This window comes from Polypterus senegalus, chromosome 2, assembly GCF_016835505.1.
Source record: "Polypterus senegalus isolate Bchr_013 chromosome 2, ASM1683550v1, whole genome shotgun sequence".
Taxonomy (NCBI): Eukaryota; Metazoa; Chordata; class Cladistia; order Polypteriformes; family Polypteridae; genus Polypterus; species Polypterus senegalus.
In genome coordinates this window covers 55,580,559-55,599,503 of record NC_053155.1, presented here as the reverse complement: position 1 = coordinate 55,599,503, position 18,945 = coordinate 55,580,559, and the positions used below count along the sequence as shown (strand labels likewise).

General features: G+C 37.8%; 1 protein-coding gene across 1 annotated transcript in view; it reads left to right on the top strand.

The window, feature by feature from the left end:
• wdr3 (WD repeat domain 3) overlaps window positions 1-18,945 on the top strand; it is a 72,598-nt gene that overhangs the window by 14,920 nt on the left and 38,733 nt on the right. Inside the window, exons 3-10 of the mRNA XM_039743726.1 lie at window positions 2,541-2,750; window positions 5,958-6,076; window positions 7,356-7,434; window positions 10,119-10,214; window positions 11,197-11,292; window positions 13,620-13,721; window positions 13,988-14,085; window positions 15,056-15,154. Coding sequence (XP_039599660.1) covers window positions 2,541-2,750; window positions 5,958-6,076; window positions 7,356-7,434; window positions 10,119-10,214; window positions 11,197-11,292; window positions 13,620-13,721; window positions 13,988-14,085; window positions 15,056-15,154 — 899 coding nt within the window. The remainder of the gene's footprint in view (window positions 1-2,540; window positions 2,751-5,957; window positions 6,077-7,355; window positions 7,435-10,118; window positions 10,215-11,196; window positions 11,293-13,619; window positions 13,722-13,987; window positions 14,086-15,055; window positions 15,155-18,945) is intronic.

Genomic DNA, 18,945 nt, shown 5'->3' with positions numbered 1-18,945 from the left:
AAACTCTCTTTTTTATTTGCTTGCACATTTTAATTTTTCCTGCTGGTTGTAGTAGAAAGTGGGGGACTTGAAAGTGACTTACATTCAAAGTAAAAAGTATGTGAACCCCTAGGAATTATCTATATTAATGTCTAAATCCCATATAAAACATGGTTGTATCTTCATGTCAGTCACAATAATGAACAAACACAGTCTCCTATAACTAAAGATACACAGATTTTCAGAGAATATTTGACCATATTGAATAACTCATTCAAACTGCAACTGAAGGTTGGAAAAAGTAAGTGAATCCTAAGCTAATGACTTTTTAAAAAGCTCATTGCAGTCAGAATTTAGCACACCTGGAATACATTTAATTAAATGAGTTCAGAGGTGTGGCCTAGAATTACTTTGATTGATAAAAAAACACTATAAAGTTTGAGTTTGAGCTTTTGACAAGAAGCATATCCACATTAGAATCATGCCTTGCACAAAAGAGCTGTCTAAGAGCTACAATCAAGAATTATTTATCTACATAAGACTTGAAAGGGTTACAAAGTCATCTCAAAGATTTTAGATATTCATCAGTCTATTGTTAGGCAAGTTGTCTATAAATGGAGACAATTTGGTATTGTGGCTACTCTGCCTAGAAGTGGTCACCCTGCCAAGATGACCCCAAGAGCACAACGCAAAGTCAGCAATGAGGTAAAGTAGAACCCTAGAGAGGCAGCAAAGGACTTGAAGTTATTAGAACTGGGTAACATCTCTGTTCACGAGTCAACTGTACACAAAACATTGAACAAGAAAGGAGTCCATGGCAGGACACTAAGAAGAAAGCCGCTGCTATCAAAAAAGAACATTGTTGAACGCCAGAAGTTTGCGAAAAAGCACTTGGACACCCCACAACGGTACTGATAAAATGTTTTGTGGAGTGTTGAACCAAAATTGAACAATTTGGGGGGAACAAGCAGAACTTCATTTGGCCAAAAAAGGGTTCTGCATATCAACATCAAAACATCATCCCTACAGTAAAATATGGTGGAGGGAACATCATGATTTGGACCTGCTTTGCTACCTCAGGGCCTGGACAGCTTGCCATCATTGAGGGGAAAATGAATTTACAGGTTTATCAACAAATTCTCCAGGATAATGTGAGAGTGTCTGTCCGTCAATTTAAGCTCAGAAGAGGCTGGGTGATGCAACAGGACAATGACCCCAAACATCGCATCAAATCCACAGCAAAATGGCTTCAGAAGAACAAACTCTGCCTTTTGGAGTGGCCCAGTCAGAGCCCAGATCTCAATCCTATTGAGATGCTGTGGAATGACTTGAAGAGAGCCATACACAGAAGACAACCAAAGAATATGGAAGAGTTATGGCAGTTCCCTCAGGGAAAAATGGGCTCAAATTCCCCCCGCACGATGTACAAGTCTGATCTGCAGTTACAGAAAGAGCCTGGTTGAGGCCACTGCTGCCAAAGGAGGGTCAACCATTTATTAAATCCTAAGGTTCACTTACTTTTTCCACTACCACTGTGAACGTTGAATGTGTTTGTAAAATAAAGACATGAAAGAGTAGAATTTTTTGTGTGTCATTGACCAGATAATTCCAAAGCGTTCACATACTTTTTACTTTGACTATATGCACTAATTAGATAGTATATTCATTATAATCAGCTGTATATTCAACCAGGTCAGTTCAAGTTGTGGAGCATGTACTGCACCCACCACACGACAAAACAGATTGGGATCCGGGTTGGCAATTCCCAAGTCAGACGCTCAGTCCAGTTCCACCCACCGGAAATGACCATCTATCTGCTGCAGCCAGTCACAATTAAAAAATGTATAATGACTTATTTTGCTATATGTTTTGTGCATATTTACACCCCCCAGCTGGATTGTTTTGCTTAGAATCTATTGATTCTTAACTAAATGTGTTTTTTAATGTTGCTCTTTTAGAAGAAGAATTGTGAATGGTTTATCTTCCAACTCCTATGCCAAATGTAAGACTACACCTTTTGTGCTGTAACTTGAATTCTGCGTTTCTTTTCTACAACTCAAATACAATATATAGTAAATGTATTCCTTTTTGTAAGTCACATTGGAAGGAGTCATCCTCTGAATGTAGAATAAGTAATACTGTACTAATCATCACTGTCATCATTTGATGTCAATTCATTTTAATTCGGCAGTAGCCTTTTAAAGCCATTATGCTTCCCCATAATGTGACTGTGAAAAAACTTGAAAGTAGCTGTGGTGTAAGAACAAGTGTTTTATAAAAGTGCAAATTTTTAGCTTAATAACAATGTTAATTGCAGAAATAAGACGATTTCCTTGTTAGTTTTTTTTTTTGTTTTTGGAATACAGTTTAACATTTTAATAGTATATACTCTTATTAAAAAAAATGAAATATACAGCACAAAAATGTAGTATGCTTTGTTGTTTTCCTTCTCTCTTCTCTACTGCTAAACAATTAGAATTACAATTAACAATGGGAGCTTAATGAACAGTTGCTTTGTAGATAGACTTAATTCTTGCTTTTTTTCTGCTCTGTCATGCCAGGTACTAATCCTACATGGCAAAAAACATGAAGTGACACAATTGAGTCCCTCTCCTGATGGGATCCATTTGGCTGTTGGTTATGAGGATGGATCTATCCGCATTTTCAGCCTTCTCAGCGGAGAAAGCAACATTACATTCAATGGGCACAAAACTTCTGTTACTGTCATCAGATATGATCATATAGGAGCGCGACTGGTTTCAGGATCAAAAGTAAGATTTTTATATGGTGAATTTAGAATTGATCAACTTTTCATTGTTAAAGGTTACTGTTGAGAGAAATATTACAAGACTGCTTATTAAAATTAAATTGCCATTTCCTGCTAATTAGCACCTGACTTCTCCATGAGCAAATGCATAGTGTTTGCAAAAAGATTTTAATTATTACTTATTTAATCAATCCATTCTCTTCCGCTTATCCTGGGTCGGGTTGTGGGGGCAGCAGCTTGAGCAGAGAGGCCCAGACTTCCCTCTTCCCCGGCCACTTCTTCCAGGAGAATCCCAAGGCGCTCCCAGGGCAGCCGGGAGACATAGTCCCTCCAGCGAGTCCTGGGTCTTCCCGGGGCCTCCTCCCGGTTTGACGTGCCCGGAAAACCTCACCAGGGAGGCGTCCAGGAGGCATCCTGATCAGATGCCCGAGCCACCCCATCTGACTCCTCTCGATACGGAGGAGTAGCGGCTCTACTCTGAGTCCCTCCCGGATGACTGAGCTTCTCACCCTATCTTTAAGGGAAAGCCCAGACACCCTGCAGAGGAAACTCATTTCAGCCGCTTGTATTCGTGATCTCGTTCTTTCGGTCACTACCCATAGCTCATGACCATAGGTGAGGGTAGGATTGTAGATCGACTGGTAAATTGAAAGCTTTTCCTTATGGCTCAGCTCTTTTTTCACCACGACAGACCAATGCAGAGCCTGCATCACTGCGGATGCCACACCGATCCGTCTGTCGATCTCACGGCCCATTTTTCCCTCACTCGTGAACAAGACCCCGAGATACTCCTCCACTTGGGGCAGGAACTCTCCCCCAACCCTGAGAGGGCACTCTTTTTCGGCTGAGGACCATGGTCTCGGATTTGGAGGTGCTGATTCTCATCCCAGCCGCTTAACACTCAGCTGCGAACCGATCCAGAGAGAGCTGAAGATCACGGCCTGATGAAGCAAACGGGACAACATCATCTGCAAAAAGCAGTGACTCAATCCTGAGTCCACCAAACTGGACTCCTTCAACATCCAAACTGCGCCTAGAAATTCTGTCCATAAAAGTTATGCACAGAATCGGTGACAAAGGGCAGCCCTGGCGGAGTCCAACTCTCACTGGAAATGGGCTCGACTTACTGCCGGCAATGCGGACCAAGCTCTGACACCGGTCGTACAGAGACCGAACAGCTCTTATCAGGGGGTCCGGTACCCCATACTCCCGGAGCACCCTCCACAGGATTCCCCGAAGGACATTGTCGAATGCCTTTTCCAAGTCCACAAAACACATGTAGACTGGTTGGGCAAACTCCCATGCACCCTCCAGGGCTCTGCTAAGGGTGTAGAGCTGGTCCACTGTTCCGCGACCAGGACGAAAACCACACTGTTCCTCCCGAATCCGAGGTTCGGCTATTCGACGGACCCTCCTCTCCAGAACCCCCGAATAGACTTTTCCAGGGAGGCTGAGGAGTGTGATCCCTCTGTAGTTGGAACACCCCCTCTGGTCCCCCTTTTTAAAGAGGGGGATCACCACCCTGGTTTGCCAATCCAGAGGCACTGTCCCCGATGTCCATGCCCAGAGCCTTGAGGAACTCCAGGCGTATCTCATCCACCCCCGGTGCCCTGCCACCAGTTTTTTTGACCACCTCGGTGACCTTAGTCCCAGAGATGGGAGAGCCCACCTCCGAGTCCCCAGGCTCTGCTTCCTCATTGGAAGGCATGTTAGTGGGATTGAGGAGGTCTTCGAAGTACTCCCCCCAACGACCCACAATGTCCCGATTCCAGAGATCAGCAGCGCAACATCACCATCATATACAGTGTTGACACTGCACTGCTTCCCCTTCCTGAGACGCCGGACGGTGGACCAGGATCTTCTCGAAGCGGTCCAAAAGTCGTTCTCTATGGCCTCCCCAAACTCCTCCCATGCCCGAGTTTTTGCCTCAGCAACCATCGAAGCCGCATTCCGCAATAGTCCTATAGGACTCCTTCTTCAGCTTGACGGCATCCCTCACCAGCGGTGTCCACCAACGGGTTCGGGGATTGCCGCCACGACAGGCACCGGCCACCTTACGACCACAGCTCCGGTCAGCCGCCTCAACAATAGAGGCACGGAACATGGCCCATTCGCACTCCGTATCCCCCACCTCCCTCGGGATGTGGTCGAAGTTCTGCCGAAGGTGGGAGTTGAAGCTGCTTCTGACAGGGGCCTCAGCCAGCCATTCCCAGCAGACCCTCACAACACGTTTGGGCCTACCAGGTCTGACCGGCATCATCGAACTGAGGCCTAGGGTGTCCTGGTGCCAAGTGCACATATGAACACCCCTATGCTTGAACATGGTGTTCATTATGGACAATCCGTGACGAGCACAGAAGTCCAATAACAAAACACCGCTCGGGTTCAGATCGGGGGGGCCATTCCTCCCAATCACGCCCTTCCAGGTCTCACTGTCATTGCCCATGTGAGCATTGAAGTCTCCCAGCAGAACGAGGGAGTCCCCAGAAGGTATGCCCTCTAGCACCCCCTCCAGAGACTCCAAAAAGGGTGGATACTCCAAACTGCTGTTTGGCGCATACGCACAAACAGTCAGGACCTTAGTGACCCCGAAGGCAGAGGGAGGCCACCCTCTTGTCCACCGGAGTAAAACCCAATGCACAGGCTCCAAGTCAGGGGGCAATAAGTATGCCCACACCTGCTCGATGCCTCTTACCGGGGGCAACTCCAGAGTAGTAGAGAGTCCAGCCCCTCTCAAGGAGATTGGTTCCAGAGTCCAAGCTGTGCGTCGAGGTGAGTCTGACTATATCTAGCCGGAACCTCTCGATCTCGCGCACTAGCTCAGGCTCCTTCCCCTTCAGAGAGGTGACATTCCACGTCCCAAGAGCCAGTTTCTGTAGCCGAGGATCAGACAGCCAAGGTCCCCGCCTTCGGCCACCACACAACTCACACTGCACCCGACCTCCTTATATAATCCCAGTTTAATATTTCTGGACCACTTGGATTAAAATGAGTTCATCTTTTTGACTTTAACTACATCCACTGACAGAGGTCTTCATATTTAATGTGTGTTACTTTTAAATTTTAATTAGTAATCTTTTGTATGTATTTTATTGCTGGGTAGGTGAGATTTTGGAGTATAGAGAGCATATTTTACCATTCTTTAATTTAGCCATTCTACAGTATAACTTCACTTTTTGTAACTCATTTATTGTTATTTATTGTATTTCAGGATACAGATGTAATTGTTTGGGATGTAATAAATGAATGTGGATTGTATCGACTGAAGGGCCACAAGGATGTTATAACACAAGCTGTATTTTTGAAGTCAAAAAATTTGCTTGTAACCAGGTAACATTTCTGAAATAGTCTTATGAGTTTCTCATACTGTTAAAAGCTAGTAATTATTTGAAATCTACAGTATCGTTCAGAAGTTTTAGAACACCTCCGTTTTTGTAGTTTCTTCAAATGTAATCAGTTGAAATGTAATGAATAATCTAAAATGGTGAAAAGGTAAGTAGTAAACTGCCAGAGGTTTAAATTTAAAGTTTAGTTTAACAAAAACTGGAAAAAAGGAAATTTCAGAATACAGTAATCCCTCCTCGATCGCGGGGGTTGCATTCCAGAACCCACCGCAATAGATGAAAATCCACGAAGTAGAAACCATATGTTTGTATGGTTATTTCTATATATTTTAAGCCCTTATAAACTCTCCCACACTGTTAACATTATTAGAGCCCTCTAGACATGAAATAACACCCATTAGTCAAAAGTTTAAACTGTGCTCCATGACAAGAGAGAGATGACAGTTCTTTCTCACAATTAAAAGAATGCAAACATATCTTCTCTTCAAAGGAGCGCCGTCAGGAGCAGATAATGTCCGAGAGAGAGAGCGAGATCAAAGCAAACAATCAAAAAATCAATACGTGCTTTTAAGTATGCCGAAGCACCACGATAAAGCGGCATTATCTGCTCACACCCCTCCGTCAGGCAGACAGAGTGAGAGTGAGAGAGATAGAGAGAAGCAAACAATCAAGCACCGTGCGGGAAGCATATCTTATATCATTGAGGAGTTTTAGTTAATATGCAATACATGCTCTGATTGGGTAGCTTCTAAGCCATCCGCCAATAGCGTCCCTTGTATGAAATCAACTGGGCAAACAAACTGAGGAAGCATGTACCATAAATTAAAAGACCCATTGTCCGCGAACCAGCGAAAAATCCGTAATGAGCGCATATATATATATTTTTTTTTTTAAATCTGCGATAGAGTGAAGCCACGAAAGTCGAAGCGCGATATAGCAAGGGATTACTGTATTACAAATGGGCCGCCTTCAGGGAACAACTAATAGGTTACAACCCACAGATGTTTTGCACCAATTAAAGTAAATTAAGCCTTGCAAGTTGAAACAAACAGTTTGCACAAGTGTCCCAGCTGCTTTTGATTATTTAAAAAACCCTTTTTCTTAAAGCAGAGTTGGAACAGACTGCGTTACTACAACTTGTGAAATACTACTTGGACAATATTACACTGTAGAAAGTTGTAAATTCCAGTGGCAATGGCATGAAAGAATTGTATTATTATGCTTATTTGGTCAATATATTATTTCTCTGTTGTTTTCAATTGTAGCTCAAAAGACACTTTTGTGAAGTGGTGGGATCTGGACTCACAGCATTGTTTTAAGACCATGACAGGACATCGCAGTGAGGTAACATTTTTGATATCTATTTTCTTAATTGAATTTAAGTAAAAATTCCAGTCTCCAGTAAATTATAATTTAATATTTATCAACCTGTTGCAATTCATTTTTTTTAAATTAGATGAATCAATAATTGAGAAAAAATCCAGAAAACTAGTCACAGAGCCGTCCAACGTCTTACACAAGGCTCTTCTCACTTGATTTTGTACATCAGTCTTTACCCACTAATGGTCTCCTATTTGGGACTGGTACAAGTTCAGTGTTTTAATTTAATGAGAACAGCGGTTTATTTACTATATATTGACTTGCAGTTAGGACACTGGCCATGTGAGACAATTCCTGATACACACACACACACATGCATGCACTCACGCTGCAAGCTTGAGTGTGTCATTCACTTTAAGTTTTGTTTTGTGCTGAGGACTTGGACTTCCACTGTTGATCAGCATATTTAGTGATTCTAACTTGGAACAGCTGTATATTATTAACATAGCTAATTTTGTGCTATGGCAGTCAAGCCAAGGCTGCTTTCTGTATTTAGTTAATTCTTCCATACCCTCTGAAATAAAAAAATGAATGGATTTACACATTTATGCTCATGTTACCATTAATTTGTCTAGGTTTTTTAGTGGTGATGTAGTTTTATCAACCTGATTGTACAGACCTGGAGTCCAACATGGTATATACGTCTACAATGGTACATGGGAGGCTGAATTTCATAAAATTCTGTATGTGTACACTGGAAACATTTAGGATATGAACTAAATGACACTTTTCTGCATTTATGACATATTACAAAAATAGTCAAAGCAATTTCAAGTACCAAGCATTCTTCTTTCACTTTATACTTTTTCAGCACACATACAGTACACCAAGTTATGTATAGAGAGAATATTTTTATTTCAAGCATGCTTGGTTAATTTAAGGTAATTTTATTATACTGGCAAACTCTTGTGCAGTTTTACGTTGAAGTGTCATCTGTTTAAAATCAGATAAAGTATTCCAACTTTTTAAACTGTTCTTTCATAATATAGTATGACAATATAGTATATAATATAAAATATATTTTTATGTGCTATGCTAAAGGTTTGCTAATTGATTTAATAAGTTTACTTATCTGGGGTTTAACTTTGAAAATTCTGTTGCAAATAGTATGAAACGTCTTACAGCATGATTTTAAACCTTCTGAAAGCTTTTTTTAGAAAGTGAGCTTTTCTCCCTGATGTTCTGTAGATGTGAACGTGGTCTTGGAATATTTTTGCAGATTATATGGGTTTTATACATGACTTTGGCCCACTACTGTTTATTTCATTGAACCCACACTGAAAATCAGAGCTTCTCACAGTTTTTTGCAGATGCAGGCATATACATAGATTGCCAGTTATTGTCATTGTAGGCATTGGGTCTGTTGTTTAAAAATCCTTCATGGTTTAACTAATTAAACTCCTGTTGCGCTTTCTTTTTTGATACTTTTAACATTTTTTGGAATCAGTTCAGAAATAAAAATGTCAGATTCTTGCTTGCTTTATAAGAGCAAAGGTGAGATCAGCTCTGAATCACAATAATTTAACTTGTAGTATCATACATTTTTTTTGAGGAAGCTTGAAATGGCAGCAAGATTAATGCACTGTAATGTAGCATTGTAAAGGATACAGCTACAGTTTTGCTTTCAGTTATTCATCCATGTTTTAATGAACCAAATTGATGATTGCATAAAGCTGGTTACTTCCGTGGCTGAACTACAGTAGGCTTGTAGCAAGAACCAGCCATAGAAAGTAAAAATCTCTAAACGTGGCTGCCTGTTGGTTATGTGCAGAATATGCTAATGCTTCCCACTTTTTAAGGAGAAGCATGTTTTAACTGTTCAAAAAGCTTCTAACATTTTATAAAAATAGTACAACTGTAGATTTGAAGCAGAAGATGCATGGAGCAAAAAATCCAAATTGCCATCAATTTAAACTCGACTTAAACTCGACTTCTGTATTACAGTGGGAAGCCAGCTTTAAATTTTGATTCCAGCTACCTTACTGTTACACGTCTTTCTCCCCATTCCCACAAACACTCGGCCAATCTTGTTTTATATATCAACTTTTAAAGGGCACATGTTCAGTAAGCTCTTAGTTCAAGTGTAACTTTCATTTTGATTATAAAATAAATCATTGGACAAAACAATGTATACAGCACACCACAAAAATAAATCACCTTCGTGTGCATCTTGAAACCTGTGTTGGCTGAAAGGGAATTGCATTGAGATATGCACAAAGTGGTACTATTTTACTTCTGCTGGATGAGCTGGATATGAAGCACTTAAATTGAACAAGACAAAAATAAGTGTCATTGATGCTAAAAGTTTTCCTGGTTTTTAAAAAGATGTGGGTGTTTTTGTTTCCCCTACACTCACAAATAACTAATTTTGATAGTTGAGTAGTGTCACCCCTAGTTATGTGGTTTATTTACACTTGTATAAGTCTGTGTATGTCAAACCTGCAGCCGCCAACTCTGGAAACTTGTTGTTTTCCTCTGTTTCTTCTGAATTAAAATATCAGAGTTTTGTTGGCTTCACCTGGTTATGACCCCTCTGTTTGACTCCCTCTAGTACAGATTCAGCTTTCACATGATTTGAGGCAAATGGAATTAACTGTGACTTAAGAGTATTTTGAAGCAGTTGTAATGAGCTCCTTCTTTGTATACAGGTGTGGGGACTAGCGCTGGTCAATGATGAAAGGAGAATTATAACGGGATCAGCAGACAGTGAACTAAGAGCTTGGGATATTACTTATTTAAATGAGGTAAAAAATGACATCAAGTGCCAATTGCACGTATGTACAAAACATCTGTCTTTATTGTGTTTTTTTTTGTATTCTACTTTTAATACATATTTATAGTTCATATTATTTGATGCCTTAAAGTATTTCTTTTCACTTTTTTTAAGTTGCATCTTCTAGGGATGGCACTTGAAAAGGGCCTCTGTTGAATTAAAAATTAAAATTTATTCTGATCACAACAGTGTGTTTGAAAACTATAAAAATATTAAAATAGAAACTGCTGGAAACTGAAAAGAAACAGTATTTCAGTCTATAGAGAAAAGTTCTGAGATACATGTGGACTACCTGATTAAGTATAAGATGAAAAGTAGCCTATAGTAAAGCATATTTTTAAATTTTAATAAAGAAAAAAAATTCCACTACATACAGTATATGTTTTGAGTTTATAAACAGATATTTGTAGAACAAATACGAGCCATAGGATAATAACATATTGTAGTACAGAAGTGTATGCAACATCACATTTACACCAAATTTGTTCCATGTTATGCCTTTGTATGCATTATTCATACAACCTGTAATAATGACTGTTAGTAATGTACTACAGAGTATAAACCTAAAACTACAACTGATTGATTTATGTTGCATTATCATTTTGAAAAATAATAAGATATCTATGGTCGGCTAGTTTTTGGACTTCATAAATAAACTTAAGTATTTACTCTATCTGTGGATATAATGTTCTTTTGCTGTGTATAATCTGAAGCCACTACTGAATCATTTGTATTCTCTGACTTTTGCATATTTTATCATATCGATCATCGACATATATGCCATTTTAAGTATTAAAGACTGATAAGCTGAAGAGAATTCCATTTTTCTCATTTTGTAACTTGAAATTATTTGTGCTTTCATAAAGCTCTTTGATCTAAACATAACATATGAAAATCTGCTGTGTAAGTAAGTGTTGTTGGGTGACTAGTTAGTTATTTGTAATACCTCTCAGGCCAAAGAAACCGGGGAACCAAATACAAAGAAGCTTAAAGGGCTTCTTGAAGAGATGATGGAGCAAGAGGATGAAAATGATGAAAGAACAGAAGAGGTATTTTTATTTTTCATTGTGTTCATATATATTGATTCAAACTATACATATTAATTAATCAGAGTTTGTGTTACATTCAACCATTCATACTGGTCACAGTGCATTATAGAACAAAGAAAACTGCTTTACATAAGGAGCAATATGCATAGGCTAAATGTGTCATTTGAAGTGCAAAGACAAAATGGGTAGGATGAAAGCAGTACCTTTTCTATATTGACTTTAATAATTTCTTTCTTAAGGTACAGTACAACACCAGTTATCCTAGGTAATGTGCACTGTCACTATCTTGGATAATGGAAAATGTCAGCCATTTCAGATTAAAAATTCACTTGTAAGGATACAACAACACATTTTCTTTCTTGCTCATTGCAATTTTCAAGATGAAGACTTCATGAACTACAGAGATGGTTAAACACAAAAATCTTAAGTTAAATGAAACAGTGGAGCTTGTGTACATGTTCAACATTGGTGATACATTGACGATAGCCAAGGAGTGAGTGACTCACACTTGCCTTCGCACAGTCACCAGCTCCTCGACTGCTCCGTCAGTACAGTTTTGGTTCAAAATGTAATATTTATGCACTTGGTACAGTATTCCCAGCAAAGTTTTTATGAATTATGAGAAAAATTGTTTTATACTTATAGGTCGCCTTGGATAATGCAGAACCTTGGTTAATTGCAACACAGATAATTGGTGCTCTGTTGTATTTAAGATATATTTAACCTTAAACAAGGTATAGAACGTGTGTAGGAAGTTCAAATTTTTCAGTTTTCTTTAGTATATTTTTCTTTCATTGTTATACTGTTAACTGTATTTCTGACAAATTACTATGTAAGATATCATCTCATTTTCTGTAGCACATTTCCTGGCAAGGATTACACATGTAACAAGCTAAACAAAAATAAAGCTTTTATTCCCAGCAACATTATTCAACTCCATGTGGAAATTTAACTGTTCATCTCCCAGTGTGAAGCATTTAGTACACCTTTGAAGTAAATTCCAGGGGCATTCTCACTAGATGCTTAAACAATCCCAGCTTTACTTAAATATTCTTGCTAAATTGTATAGCTTTTCATTATATCATGGAGGGTATGTATTTGCTATGAGGACATCATTCTGGCTATTTGAATCAACTTTTCACTTGTTTGAGGCTGCTCCTAAGTTGCAGAGAGCAGACAACTCTTTTCTGCAAAAGGTCCATTACATCAGATTTTGAAGTGTTAAGTTTCTTCTAAACTGCTTTAAACTATATTCACACTGGCTAGCTCTCTCTGATGAGACCAGAAGCAAAGTAAATACACAAAAGTCAAGGATGAAATGTTCTGGTCCCCATACTGGATATTTTCCACACTTCTTGTGCCCTTTGATATCCAGTAATTCTAAATAACAGCCAGTGAATCGGTATTGAACCAAGACATACCCAAAACATGCATTACATTCAACATTTCTTTATATACTCTTCTAAAGCCTTGCCACCACAAAGCTTCTCAACCACATAAACTTTATGAACTCCACTAGATGCTTACACGTACCTTTCTTAGAGGAGCCAATCCCCAGGTTCTGGAGATCCTCAAAGTTTCTGCCATCTCCTAACATTCTCCAAACTTGTCAATCATTTCTTACATTTCATTAATTGATGCACTTCTGACATACCCAAGGTTTGTTTTGGCCAATATCATTGCAGCTCTCATTATAAAACTCTGCAGTTTCTCTCTCAGTTAAATTCAGAGACTTGCTTTCAGACATTGCAAGTAGGGTCTTTTTTTCCACCAACAGGTTTTAGGGTTAGTATCATTAGAGATGCCAAATGAAAACACTTTAAGGCACCCTGTGTGTTCTCTGAGGTCTCCTCAGTCTACCCTGGGAACATGCCAGTTGTCTGAGATCAGTTGGCTGCTGTTTACTATAGCCTCGAAAACAATGACACAACTACAAAATTCATTATTGACCTGTAGACTAAGGTGCTGTTAGAAATTATTTATTGCTATATTTCAAACATATCATTTGATATGGACTGTCCCTTTTATCACCCTTTATTTATTCCACACATACAACCCAAGAAATTCCTTGATTAAACATTTCAGGAATTCACTGTGATTTGCATGTGCATTAACTATTTTGGAAAGAGAGATTGAAATTTTTATTATAGTATATTTTGATATTTAAGGAAATACCACAAAAGATTTTGTTCTGGATGTAATTATGATTATTTGAGAAGTGCAGCCCAGAATTTTCAAACCAAATACTTAAATAGTATTGTTTGTTTTATTGTAGTCCTACTTTTTATGAGTTAATTTAACATTAAATGACTTGACTTTTCTTTCAGAGCCTAGTAAGCTGCCAAAAAGTTGGATCTATTCTTCGAGAAGGAAGGGATAGAGTTGTGTCACTTGCCACAGATTCAAAGTTAAAAATTTTGGCCTGCCATGTGAGTTTTTATATTGCTTTGCAGTTTTCATGTATTCATATTTTAGAATGTGTGTACAATATTATTTATATATTCCTAAATTGCTTAAAAACACTTTATTTATCCAACATTATCAAATAATTAAACACAGTTTTTTGCTGTTTAATCAGTCATATGTGAAAAAGAGAATGTTAGTTTGTTTGTGGCTAATGAATGTTAGCCAGTGTTTCACAGCATGCCATTCTTGGTTCTCAAGAAAATAAAGTGTTTTTGTTTGACTTGTACAGGGAACTGATTCAGTCCTTGAAATATTCAACATTCTCTCGGACACTGAGATTAGTTTAGTGATGGAGAAAAAGCTAAAAAAAGCCAAGAAAAGGGCAAAGTAAGTAACGTTTTTTTGTTTTACTTTGTAAGTAGCCATTAAATTGCTTCAACCAATCAAAATATTAACAAGTGAAAACGAACAGGTTTAACAGAAAGTAAATGCAAGTATTGTGAACTACTGGCTAAAGCACTGAAATGTAAACCATGAGGCCCTGATCAAGCATACTCTGCCAGTGATCCAGTTGTAGGAAAATGTTTCTATCAATCACCAATACCCTGTCTGTGGCTTTTTCCTACCTTGTACCCAGTACTGCCAGTGCAGACTACAGCTCCATGCAACCATGAGTTGGATTAAGCAGGTTTAAAAATATTATGTTTTGTTACTTACATTTTTATCTGTTGATTTATATACATTTACAAATAATTAGTAAACCTTGAATCTTGTAAGCAAATTTAATTGGGAGTCAGGCCATGTGACATAATGCAAAGAATTGATAATGCGTAATATAACACCAGATTCATGTTTTATATTTAACAAAAATACACGTCTCATCTTGGTGACTCAAATGTTTGGTACGCAGTAGATACAGCAGCCACTTCTGATATATAGTAGAATGGGTTATGGTGATATTTCAGAAGGCCTTTAAACAATGTATCAGTAAACAATAGAAGATCTGAAAAAAAGGCAAGCAGAGTAACTTTTGCTAATCTGCTAAACTTCAAGCAATCATATTATTCTGTTTCATGCACAATCACTGATGTGAAGGTTTTGTGACTGGCACAAAGCAGTGGTAATCCGCTGCACTAGCCATGATATCTGAGATTATTATTTTTTTTTTTTGCTGTCTTATATTCTGCAAACAATAAATGAAGTAATGAGCATACAGTATAATGTAAGAATTAATGCATGCATTTGTAAAGTTATTGTAATATGGAATAAAATGGTATGAGAGGTGTTTGTTACTGTGATACATATACTGGTAATTTATTAGTTGCAGTAATTTAATTTATACATTATGTTCTTCTAGAAAGATTGCTGAAAATGGAGCTGAAGAGCCATTGGTAGAGAGGACGCTGCAGGATGAGTTACACAGAATTTCAAATATCAAGGCTTCTGCCAAAATCAGGTCAGAGAAAATTTATAATCTAATTATTAAAACATATAACATAAAACATTCATACTGCAGACATACAAACTATTTACTAAAAATGTGTTCTACATTTTGTTTGCATTTCTTTTATCAATTTGTTTGACCATAAGAACTGCTGTGAAGAGTTCTAGTCATTCAAGCCAGCATGACATACCAGTTTTTATTTTCCTAACTCATTTGGGGGGCATGGGGCTACGTTATTTAAGTTATGAAGGATCTCAAGTCAACTTTACTACCACTCTCTTGTAACTTGTTCCATAGATTTGTAATTCCCTGTTGGAAAACACATTTTAAAGTAACACTTGCTCATTCCCTTCTTAATTCTGAAACCCCTCCAATATATAATAATGATAATAGCCTAAATTTCATATAATGCTTTTTTGTAACCTGCCTATTCAAGTAAAGGCTTATGGGGAACCTCAACATATCCACTTCAGCATTAGTGTTTAATATACAATCATGGCTGAAATTGAAATTATCGGCACCCCTGGAATTTTCCCAGAAAATTGTTGCAATTACAAATGTTTTGGTATACACATGTTTATTTCCTTTATGTGCATTGGAACAACACAAAAAAACAGAGAAAAAAAGCCAAATCTGATATCATGTCACACAGAACTCAAAAACTGGGCCGGACAAAATTATTGCCACCTTTTCAGAATTGTGGGTTAATCGTTTTATTTCAAGCATATGATGCTCGTTTGAACCTGTGGCAAGAAACAGGTGCTCGCAATATAGCAATCACACCTGAAGCCAGTTAAAATGGAGAAACGTTGACTCAGCCTTTCTGTGGTGTGTCTGAGTGTGCCACACTAAGCATGGAGAACAGAAAGAAGAGCAGAGAAGTGTCTGAAGACTTGAGAACAAAAATTGTGGAAAAATATCAACAATTTCAAGGCTACAAGTCCATCTCCAGGGATCCTCGTGTTCCTTTGTCCACTGTGCTCAACATAATCAAGAAGTTCACAACACATGGTTCTGTAGTTAATCTCCCTGGATGTGGACGGAAGAGAAAAATTGATAAAAGACTGCAACGAAGGATAGTCTGAATGGTGGATAAACAGCCCCAATCAACTTCAAAACATATTCAAGCTGTTCTGCAGACTCGGTGCAACAGTGTCAGCTCAAACTATTTGTCAACATCTGAATGAAATGAAACGCTGTGGCAGGAGAGCCAGGAGGACCCCACTGCTGACACAGAAACATAAAAAAGCCAGACTGGAGTTTACCAAAATGTACTTGAGGACACCAAAATCCTTCTGGGTGAACGACTTGTGGACAGACTGTGTGCAAGGCATCATGAAATCTGAAGACTATCAAAAGATACAGTATTGGGGCTCAGTGTAGGGCCCAGTGTCAGAAAGCTGGGTCTGCGTCAGAGGTCATGGGTGTTCCAGCAGGACAATGACCCCAAACATACCTCTAAAAACACCCAGAAATGGTTGAAGACAAAGCGCTGGAGAATTTTGAAGTGGCCAGCAATGAGTCCAGATCTAAATCCGATTTAACACTTATGGAGAGATCTCAAAATTGCTGTTGGGAGAAGGCGCCCTTCAAATCTGAGAGACCTTGAGCAGTTTGCAAAAGAAGAGTGGTCGGAAATTCCAGTTGAGAGGTGTAACAAGCTTGTTGATGGTTATAGGAAGCGCTTGATTTCAGTTATTTTTTCCAAAGGGCGTGCAACCAAATATTAAGTTGAGGCTGCCAATAATTTTGTCCAGCCTGGTTTTTGAGTTTTGTGTGAAATGAGTTTGATGAATGAATTTTTTTCTGTTTTTTTGTGTTGTTCCAATGCACATAAAGGAAATAAACATGTGTATACCAAAACATTTGTAATTGCAACAATTTTCTGGGAGAAATTGTGCATTTTCTGGGAAAATTCCAGGAGTGCCAATAATTTCAGCCATGACTATAGGTGTATTGGAGACAGCAATCAGTCCACTACTGAACTTGTATGATCCAGGTTTACAGAAGAGCACAGTCGTGGCTTTGAGGCTAAGGATCTGCGGTGGTATCCAGAAGGTTGCCGGTTTGAATCCCGGTTACTGCCAAGGGAGCTCCTACTCTGCTGGGCCCTTAAGCAAGGCCCTTAACCTGCAGTTACTCCAGTAGTGTTGTACAATGGCTGAACCTGCGCTCTGACCCCAAGGGGTATACAAAAACTAACAAATACCTTATACAAGAAATGAAGAACAAAAAAAAAAAGAAACTTTTCTAAGTCAACCCCCATTCGCATAGGAGATTTTTTTGTTATATAATATCCAATAAATTTGTATTATATCATATCCTCAAAAAATATATATTTTTTTTTACTGTTATTTAAAGTTACTATTTTGGCAACTGTAAGACACTTGCTGCTTGAAAATGATTTACAATTAAGCAGTTAAATATCTTTAGTATGACAACATGATACTCTTTCCATCATTAAAGGTTTCGTTTTTATTTAGCCTAAAATATTGTTTAACTTTTAGTTTAGAATATTAACAGCAAATCTCAAAGAATTTTCATCTGTTACGAGCATTGTTGTACATAAGGTTACAGCTGTATGTCTTCTGGGTGTATATACATACTGTAAGAACATATACATTTTGATGAAAACACACATTTATGGCTGTCGTACCTTTTGTTCAAATGCTTTTGTAACTTTCTCTTGAACGTTTAGTATTTTTATGAAATATGATCTCCAGCATCTAAACACATGATGACTGTTCACTAATACATTTTTTAACATAGAATATTTTTTACTCAATTTTGTCTTTATTAGTTGCTTCTTTTAATTTATATGTGTTGCACATTAAGCTAGTTGGCATATAGGTCCTAGGATGAGCCCAGTTTCCATTTTTATGTGATAGCACAATGTTTTCTAGGTTCTGTTTATAGGTAATAACCTATAATGAAAGGGTTTTAAAAATGCTAAGGGTTTATATATGTATTCACTAATATCTTTGAGCAATCATGAATAAATGTCATTGGGGCCTGAGAATTTGTTTAATTTCAGTTTTTTAATTGTTGCACTATTTCTGTCACAGTGATCTCATACAGTTTTTAATTTATATTCCCCGTAGTTAAAATAAGATTTAATGCTTCTTAAAAGGCAAAGATTAAAAAAAAAAAAGCATTGACTGCTTGTGTGCTTTCCTTTTCTGTATGTTTTGTTTTTCATTACTATTCTTAATGTACCTCCTTTTTGACTTTTCACTTTCTGCTGAAATACTGAAAGTCTTTTAAGACTGACTGTAATATTTTTTGGTATTTTTTTTATGTTTGATATTTTTAATTTCCCTTTTTACTGCTACTGTCATTTGGTCATAAGTACTATTGGTGTTTCTGGTGTATTTTTTGATTTTTTTTAAATATTGCTGTTCTGTTTCTTTTTTAACTTACTCATCAACTGAGGATTTCCTTTAAATATTCTATTTATGTAATAAATGCTTTCTGTAGTTGAGCTTAGGTTTGGTGGTTTTTTATCATTTGAAGTTTATTTACACTAATGTACTGTAAATTTTCTTTGATTACTTTTTATGAACATCTTACAGAAATGTGAATAGTGGTTGAATATAAAATGATGAAAAAACACTTAACATCCATAATTATTCTGTATTTTTTTCTCATACCAGGATGTAAACATTCTTCAATACACAGAGGTTGGGAGCATGCGCTGATAGAGCTTTGCCACATCCACCACACAAAATACACAATTCCTGTAATATTAAAATTAGAACAGCTAATACCTAAAGTGCTTGCTAATTATATATTCGATAATTTAC